This window comes from Takifugu rubripes, chromosome 3 (genome assembly GCF_901000725.2).
Source record: "Takifugu rubripes chromosome 3, fTakRub1.2, whole genome shotgun sequence".
Lineage (NCBI taxonomy): Eukaryota > Metazoa > Chordata > Actinopteri > Tetraodontiformes > Tetraodontidae > Takifugu > Takifugu rubripes.
The window spans coordinates 10,591,355-10,600,880 of record NC_042287.1 but is presented as its reverse complement, the minus strand read 5'-3'; the positions used below and the strand labels follow the sequence as shown (position 1 = coordinate 10,600,880).

Below are 9,526 nucleotides of genomic sequence, written 5' to 3'. Positions count from 1 at the left end.
ATTTCAGGCAAGTCATCGTCCTACACTCTCCATCCATCCATCCATCCATCCATCCATCCATCCGTCCATCCGTCCGTCCATCCGTCCATCCATCCGTCCATCCATCCATCCATCCATCCATCCATTATATCATCCTGCAGGCAAACCCTGTAACCCTTGCGTTTGTCCAATGGGCGAGAGAAGCTGTCAGCAGCCCCCCCCCCCAGCTCTGCTTGTCCACTGCGCGCTGATAAAGGGGAGGCAGTGCGAGCATCCGACCCAGCAGAGTCACGCAGTCGCCCCGACCGCAGCGCGCCTCACATCCAACAACTCCAAGCTGCAGCTGAGGTTCGGATTCCCGCCTCTAAAGTGGCTAAAAGTCCAGGATCGGTGTTTAGGGCTGCAGTCAGGGGAGGTGAACTAGCGGACACGTGTTGCTCGTCTTGTCAGGTAGAGCAGCCCGGAGCGGAGGGGCTGGTGCGCACATGGCACAAAAAACGCGCTCCTCACGGTCCCGACAGTCGCGATTATAATCTGGAGCCGCGCAGTGGATAATGAGACCAGGACGTTTCCTAATCAGCTCCCCCTGATAAACTTGGACTTTTTTGGGGTGCCTTAAATAAACGCAGAACATGTTGGGGTTAAACAGGATTGTGAGCCTGCGGTCAAGCCGCGTTCGCAGCTCTGGTTCTTCATCCAAACTCTCCGACTCCCGGACTCCTTCATGCCAAAGTTCCAGGATTTATTGTGCGTGTCTGTTGCTGCTGCTGCTGCTGACGCCCAGAGCGGACTCCTCATGGTGGTGAGTGTGGCGGGACACACCTTTGGCTTACCTGTCCTCCAAATTCATGAAGGCCAATTTTTATTCTATGTATTTGTCTATTGATTAGGGAAAAAAATGAAATTAAACAGAAAACTTGTTACAACAGTAACATCACGACTTTTCATTGGCTATTACAAACTAAAACTGGACTTCACTTTCATTGGAACCTGAAAATTCCAACATAGAGGCCCAAGGAAACATTTCCCCCACACAAAATGATACTGTAAATAATTTTGTTTCAAGTCAACACCATGCTTGAAAAATGGTCCAATATATAATAAGCAGGCCTTTTCTACTGCTGCCTTTTATCCTTCTTTTTTAGTGACCAATTAATTGGTATTTTAGCTGTTGACCATCTTAGAACAGGAAAACGAGTGAAATAAGTGAAACTACAGGAGTCAAATGTAACATATTAAATTAAAATAATAATTTCTCCTCTCCATTCTACATGGAGAACATATGTTGCACGTTGCCGAGAAATTAGCATTGAATTTTCAGCTCATTAATGAACGTATCGGCCTATTTGGTGTGATTACTACACCTGTATGGGGCAAGCTGGGGCGTAAAATAATTAAACTATCATTTAGGTTTGAGTAACTGGCAGTGCCTTCCCATTTAGATTATTTTCTTATCATTTGTTTATGGAGCCTGTCATTTTAAAAAAAGAAAACTGCAGTTAACTCCTGAATCAAACACTGAATAATGCAGAATGAAAAGGACCGTGAGCACAGAACACAAGCTGGGAAACTGCGAGCAAAGTCAAGAATTTAGTTTCATTTTTTCTATGTCTGATTTTCTTTTTTTCTTTTTTGGCCTGCTTTGCTGAGCAATAATAAGAACAACTGGGTAGGTTTTAATAAGCCCAGGCCTAATTTAAGAGGGTGATCTTGGCTGAACGTGGATTGAGCTCAGCTGGATTTAACAGGGCTTTCATTAATTCACCAGGTACCCCACACGTGCACCCACACATGCACACACGCACACACACACACACACACACACACACACAATGAAATTCCCTTAAATTCCTTCTCAAAAATACCCCAAAACCAGCCATCTAGAGCATAGGTAAGAGGTAAGAAAAAAAATCCCACTAGCTTGGAAATAACGTACATGCAACTGTGCGAGTGTGAGTGTGTTTACAGGAGAAGTGTCTGTGTGTGGGCGGGTAAGGGGGTGATGGAATGCCTAATAGTTTGTGTAGATTAAATGCAGCAACGGAGAGTAGTGCGAAGAGTGTGCATGGAGGTTTCAGCCGGGCATTATTGGCTTTAGGGGAATTTAAATTCTGTGGGTGTACTGTAAGTGGTGATATATAAAGATCTGGGCTTTTAACACCCCGGGGGCTGTGAAATGATTATAGGATGTTCCAGCCTTTTGAGGAAATACTTAACAATGTATGAGGGAAACGGATGATTCTCTTTGTTCAAAACAATTATGACCAAAAAAAACCATGTCTTTGTTGATTTGGTTCCATTTTATGAAATTACATTTTGATATTTTGTTTTATTGCTCCATGATTGTAAAAAAATCTGCAGAAGTTTTCCCACTAAAATTGAATTAATTCATATTGATAACCAGGCTGATAATCTTTTTAGTATTTATATCGACAGGTCAGGGGGCAATGTAACTGAAAACTGAATCATCTGATGTCTATGGACCCGTCCTGTCCTGACTTTGCTCCCACTTCTTTTTCTTCCGTGATTCACAGTAAGGTCTCCGGGTTTTACAGCATGTTGTTTTAGACCTGTGGATTTTGATTTATTATCCTATAAAATCCACAGGTCCACCAACAGAGAGCCGGAGACAGCGGGAAAACGGAGTGTGAACTGCTTCTCTGGCCCTTTCCTTTGATGAGCACTCTGGTCTTATTCCTTTCTCTAATCCCACTCTGGGGAGCAGAGAGCTCCGAGTCTCCGTCCTCTCGCCTGCCCTCGTAAAACGACCACACAGTTCCTCGCTCCCTGACCTTCCAGGCTGACCCACCAAAGTCCCGCGCAACAGAATTGGGCGCTATTTTGTAAAATTAGCATTGATATGTGTTGGGGCACCGAGCGGCTCTACGCGTTTCCATCAAAAAGGGGGTTGATTCCGGTAGAACTAAGAAAGATGACAGCAAAGCAGAAGAGACAGGAGTGGATTGAGTAAATGGGCTCTTAGTTTGACAGGGTTATTGGAGGCCCCAGACTTTGCGCACTGATTTGTGGGGGCACGATTTCAACTATCCCATTGGGAAACATTTAACCACACATGCAAACGCATGTCTTGTGGGGAGAGGTTAAGTGCTTATTTATTTAGAGAGTAGAGTAAATGCTTTCCACTCCCCTCCACCTTCCAAACCTTAAACTGTTAAGTGTAGTGAACTCTGACTCACAGAGGGCTGCGGCTCTTCTTCCAGCCCTTCACCACCAATGAGAATGTGCATATTCACCATTATCCCGATAGTTTTTAAATCCCCCACCCCCCTCTTGCTCGACCAGGTACATCGGTGCACTGGGGGCCCGTGTGATCTGCGACAACATCCCAGGACTGGTGAACAAACAGAGGCATCTGTGCCAGCGTTACCCAGACATCATGCAGGCGATTGGAGAGGGCACCAAGGAGTGGATCAGAGAGTGCCAGCACCAGTTCAGGCACCACCGCTGGAACTGCAGCACGCTGGACCGTGACCACACCGTGTTCGGACGTGTCCTGCTACGCAGTAAGTCCATGTGTGTGTCTGCCACGGCGTGTTCGATTATTGGCAGCGCACTGATACCTAGCCTGGACCGTAACCGCATCTGTTCCTAATCTGCCTCCTCGTTCTCACCCTTCTTCGCTCCCGCTGCCTCACCTCTCCCTCTCCTTTGCCGTCCCCATGTCTCTCACTCTGTTCTTTCTCTGCTCTTACCGCACTCACGTATGCTCGTGCTCCATGTTTATAGTCGCTAATGGACTGTTGCAGTGCCTTACACCTCGTCAATAAACACACCAGCTTTGAGCCATGGGCTTGTAGCTTTGTTTTTCCACCCCTGCCAGACCTCTGTGCGCTGTGGCACGCAGACAATGGTGCGTGTTAACATACAGTACATATTTTCCAACTGTATCTGCAGACATTAAATATAATTCCCCCATATGGAGGGGTTTATAATAACAGACAAGCTGAATCATGAGTTTTATTTATTACCAGAGGACAGGGGCTCTTTAGTAAAAAACACCTGGTATAAGCTACAGTTTTGCGCTGTCAGCTGGTTATTTCGCAGCAACATTAAATGGTTACTATAAATTGTCCATCAGCCATTATTTCTGCAACCATGCCCATCATTAGTTCTGCATTCCTAAAGCAGATGCAGTATTTCACTTTTAAGGTGCTGTTGCCGACCTCTGGCGTCCATTGTCTCATTTTAAAGACTGCGGCATTATACTAATCTGATGTTTTCACACTAATTCTCTCAATCTAATGTTGGTGACTTCGCCTGAATTGTTACTGTCCCGCTTGCAGCCTGTGAGGGAGGGGGGCCAATGATACATGGAAACAAAAGTAGCAGATATGGAGATAGAGGTGTGTGTGTGTGTGTGTGTGCGGTACTCTTGTGTGTGTGTGTGTGTGGGTGGGTGCGTGTGGTGGAAAGGAATAAACATTAATGCAGATGTAAATATTTAGAGAGATATTCTGACTGTCAGGCAAACAGCGCAGGTTTGAGTGATGACCCGTATGATGATCTCCTCACCTCGTAGATATAATGGGACACGCCGGCGAGTGCAGGGAGAGAATCGCACAGACTCTTCTGGTTCTGTTTACGGCGTGAACCCTCTTTCTTGTTTTCAGACACTCGCTTGTTGCCCCAGTTTTGGCCCCAGTGGTTTCGTAACAATATTTTGAAATTCCTCTGTGTAGTAGCTGAATTTCATGAAACCCTGTTTTCCGCGCCAGTGCACTTAAAAATTAATTGCTGCAACAATTTGTCTGTTCGGAAGACAGTGTTTTCATTTTAAACACAAATTGATGTGCGTGAATTTGCGTACGCAGTAGACGGCACGTGAGACAATTTGACGCGTGCTAGGATCAACCTGTCACTAGCAATGACATTATAAAATAAATCAGAATCATTCAACATTGTTTTTGGCAATAAATATGCATATAGTTGTGTAGTTTGTGTATGAGGAGAGATCAAATGAGTGTATAAATGTTAAAATTTGACATGAATAGATGGAATTGAAAAGCACAGCTGAATCATCTCTAAGTTTGTCTGGGTATCTGCATGCAAAGAAGATGAAATAACAAAGCATATAATGGAATATCGCATATGAAGCGTTAGACCAAAGCTTGTCTTCAAATGAAGCTCGAGTGGAGTGGACCCCTCGGGGGATCATTAATAGGCTCAGTGCATTTACAGTTTATTTAATCATTACTTGAAGATGTTGTTTATGCCAGTGAAAAAAGAAAATCTTCCGCTAACCGTGAATTTCCCCCATTCATTCCCATGGATTCTGCAACAACTGTGACCAAAAACTATATCTAATTCTTCATGTAGTTTTGGCCACACAATAGATGAGTCATATTCTGAGGAACTAAGGAACCAGAAAAGCACAGCAAATGTAGAAAAAAACCCTGTCATGACATCACCCCAGTGTTGATTAATGGGGTATCAGTGTGTCCATATTTAAACAATTTATGTGAGCGGACGAGAGCCCCGCAGCTAGGATTATTTCCACGATAATATTTAAACAGAACTGTCCTATAGTCAACATCAGGCCTGATGTGCCCCCGTCAGCTGCACCTCCATGTCCTGACAGGACACCCAGGTCTGGTAATGGTATTATCTGTATCTCTGTATCCATGTTCACGCTTTGGCTGTGCAGTTTTCGCTCTCCACGTCTTTAAGAATTTACTGCAATGTGTGATTATTAACTGTCTGGTTTTCCGTGTTGTGATTTCTCTCCCGGGTGTTTTTTTCTTAGGCAGCCGTGAAGCGGCATTCGTCTACGCCATCTCCTCGGCGGGAGTTGTGTACGCGCTCACGAGGGCCTGCAGCCAAGGGGAGCTCAAGAACTGCAACTGTGACCCGCACAAACGTGGGCGATCCCAAGACGACAGGGGGGAGTTCGACTGGGGCGGCTGCAGCGATAACATCAACTACGGCATCAAGTTCGCTAAAACCTTCATAGATGCCAGGGAAAGGACGGTCCGAGATGCTCGAGCGCTGATGAACCTTCACAACAACCGCTGTGGCAGAACAGTAAGTGTAGATGACAGCAAATGACAAGTGAGGTGTCGAGAAGAACCCCTTGAATCAGAGTTTGACTGGATTTGATTTAGCATTTGTTATTATCAGGGTTGTCTTCAGGAACGTTACAGAAAACCAGTGTGTGAAAAAACTTACCTTTAACAGGAAGAACCCTTTAGCGGAACCAGACTCATACGTGGAGATGCAGCACAAAAATACCCTTCAGATGTGGAGGGACGTGGATAGGGAACACAACTGAAAATCCCAGGATATAAATTGGCCTCCAATCAAGCCTAAATCCCCACACTCGCTATACCTATAAAATCCACTCTGACTTCCCTGGTGCCACACAACAGGGGGTTCGCCTAGTTAAAATATATAGGTTACAATCGCACTTTCTCTCTGCACCCAGGCAGTGAAGCGATTCATGAAGCTGGAGTGTAAATGTCACGGACTGAGTGGCTCCTGCACTCTGCGGACCTGCTGGATGGCCATGTCCGACTTCAGGAAGACGGGAGACTACCTGCGGAGGAAATACAATGGGGCCATCGAGGTGACCATGAATCAGGATGGGACAGGTTTCGCTGTGGCTAACAAAGCCTTCAGGAAGGCCACCAAGAACGACCTGGTCTACTTTGAGAACTCTCCGGATTACTGCCTACAAGACAAATCTGCAGGTGAGGCGCTTAAGAGGGAACCACTGACAGGACCAGGAAGGTGGTTTCTCATGGATGTTGATGGATTACCCCAACTATCTGTTGTGTTTTGCGTATGTTGTGTATATGTTCATGCATGAGTGGTGCGTTTCTGTGTGTGTAAGTCAGATAACAAAGCAGGCCTCCTGTGTGATGCCTCTGGAAGCTAATATCCTTGTACCCCGAGGACATAGTTGTTTCATGACCACCTGACCTCCGTTTCTCTGTCAACACACAAACATAGACATATATACATAGCCTTATTGATGGTAATTATGACTGGAAAGCTGCAGTGACTTGATGAAATATCTACTTGTTACGGTACTACAATTCACTGGCAATGGTGGTTCTTGCTCTCGGGAATCTGCAACTCACTGGAGGGACTGATAAATGTGCATTTTAAGTTGAGGTGTTGATTTATGAAACAGGGTGGGTGAAACGTTACCTGAAAAACTCCACTCACTCCCACACATTTTTCTTTACCGATGCTCTTCCAATTCCTTGTCCCTTTTGTCTTCATTCCCTGATCCCCATCCCCCTTTTTTCTCACCTTCCCACTGGAATCCACAGCCTGGGGACAAAAGCAGCAAATTTAAAAATCACTTCTCTCTGTCCATCACAGTCTGTCCCTCTCTCCGTCTGTCTGAACTAAGCATAGCTGGAGGGCACAGAGGGCCTCCGAATGTGAGAGCCTGTCTGTCTGTCACGCTCCACTGTCCATTTAACCTTCACACACACACACACACACACACACACACGGGGCATCAAAGGGAGCAGTGGCTTGGGAAAGGCAGTGTAACCATAGGCCACTCTACCAACACTGCATAGTTGTGTGTGTGGGTCTGTTGTTCTATGGGCAGCATGTTGTGATAGGTAGCAGTTTTAACAGGGAGCTCCTCCAACATAAAACAACAGCACTAATCTCTGTGGGGACGACGGTCACATAAGACACACAATATGCCAGCAGATTAAGTAATAGTCGCTGTCGAGTGCTACACTACACAAAGCCCAAGGATCTACCCAACTAAGGTCAAATCCCAGCTTTAGGGTCACAATTACCGCTCCTGGCGCTCCTGGCTATCAAAATGAGAAAGAATTTATTAAAAAGAAAATCCATGATGTAGCTATTTAGGAACGATGGCATAACAACAGAAAACTATACACTTTACCCTCAGTGGCAGGCAGATGCTAGTTGTCTTTGCAGATGACACACTTGCTTTTATCTTTAATTAATTACATGATTCTGACCCCTTTCCCAGGCTCCCTGGGCACAGCCGGGCGCATCTGCAACAAGACGTCGCGCGGCACCGACGGCTGCGAGGTAATGTGCTGTGGGCGGGGCTACGACACCACCAGAGTGAAGCAGATCACCAAGTGTGAGTGCAAGTTTAAATGGTGCTGCGCCGTGGAGTGTAAGGACTGCGAGGAGTCTGTGGACGTACACACGTGCAAGGCCCCTAAACGTGCCGAATGGTTGGACCAGACCTGAGGACAACACTGGCCCCTCCCACCTCCATCCGTGCCCTGTAATGCACCCCACCTGTTTCCCCCATTACAGGGGATCCTGTGGAACATGGCATTCTGGGAAAGTTTGTCAGAACATACTTTGTGCCGCTGTCCTTCCCCACCTGTTCATGATTGCATGGCTTTTTCTACCAGCAGTTCTATCCAGCTACCGACAATATAAAATAGCACCCAATAGCGCCCGCTTGTGATTGGCCCTTTGACCGAACTCCAAAAGGCAAATGCTCTGTGAGGAAACCGGTAAAAACTCTGGGGTTCATGCTTCTGTGTGGTTTTGGGTTAAAATGGTTTATTGCTTTTTTAACGCTTCCAGAGACACTTCCTTCCATCAACCGAGTGTTCAGTCATATCCAGTATTATCGCAATTTCATATACTCACATTTTTTCCTCCAAAAAATACATTTTAATGTAACGTAAAACAAACGCTTGGTTGGGAAGTAGCTTGAGAAATGCACTTTCAGTAGTGGACATTTTGGCTCAGTGTGGTCAGATATGAGTCCAGGTGGAGGACTACAAGGGAGGATGAGGAGACGGTCATTAAGAAATGGACAAACGCATCATTGGAATGTTAAATGGTAGTTCTTTTTTAAGCGGACGAAAGTGATTTATTTAAATTGTAAAATGTTTCCTTTCTCATGTGTGAGACTGCACTACATTGGCTGAGCAGAGCGATACCTTGTCATCACTATACTGTGTTTTAATCATGTAAGACGACAAAATGCTGCAGAGATAGACAGAACAGCAAAAATGGCCTGGACGACCAGTCGGGCACTCACTTTACAAGCCAGATCATAATGAATTGGCCTCTGCTCTCCAGCTTGCTTGTGTAACATTGTGTATACTGCCTTATCTAAGTTTCATATGAAATATATGGTGCATTAGTATAATATGCGATTCTTCTTTGTCACTGCTTCATCACTTTCTCCTGTTTTTTCACACTATTTCCAACCGTCTGGCCCCAAGTTTCTTCACTGTACTGAGCAGAATGTGTGCTGTGATACATGTGTGGGCAATAGAAACAAGGCAACTAGCCAGGCACAGAGGGCAAATTGCAAATAAGGCATTGTGTGTGTGTGTGTGTGTGTGTGTGTGTGTGTGTGTGTGTGTTCTTGTACATGCTGAGCACTTGAGAACGCCTTTTACTACGGAGAGCATTTTTGGGAAGTGAAGACATTGGTTGGTCCTCACCAATGGGTTACAGGGGTTAAGTTTTGAGGGTTAAGACTTGGTTTTAAGATTAAGGTCAAAATTTGGTTAAGGTTAAGTTTAGGGTTAGGCATTTAGTCTACTGTTAAGTC

At 45.4% G+C, this 9,526-nt stretch overlaps 1 protein-coding gene across 1 annotated transcript; it reads left to right on the top strand.

The window, feature by feature from the left end:
* The first annotated feature begins 245 nt into the window (after positions 1-245).
* wnt2bb (wingless-type MMTV integration site family, member 2Bb) lies at positions 246-9,277 on the top strand. The gene is made up of 5 exons (XM_003963289.3): positions 246-781; positions 3,283-3,503; positions 5,744-6,021; positions 6,422-6,686; positions 7,964-9,277. Exons 1-5 carry the CDS (start codon positions 612-614, stop codon positions 8,191-8,193), a joined length of 1,164 nt encoding a protein of 387 aa, XP_003963338.1. The 5' UTR covers positions 246-611; the 3' UTR covers positions 8,194-9,277.
* The last annotated feature ends 249 nt before the right edge of the window (positions 9,278-9,526 follow it).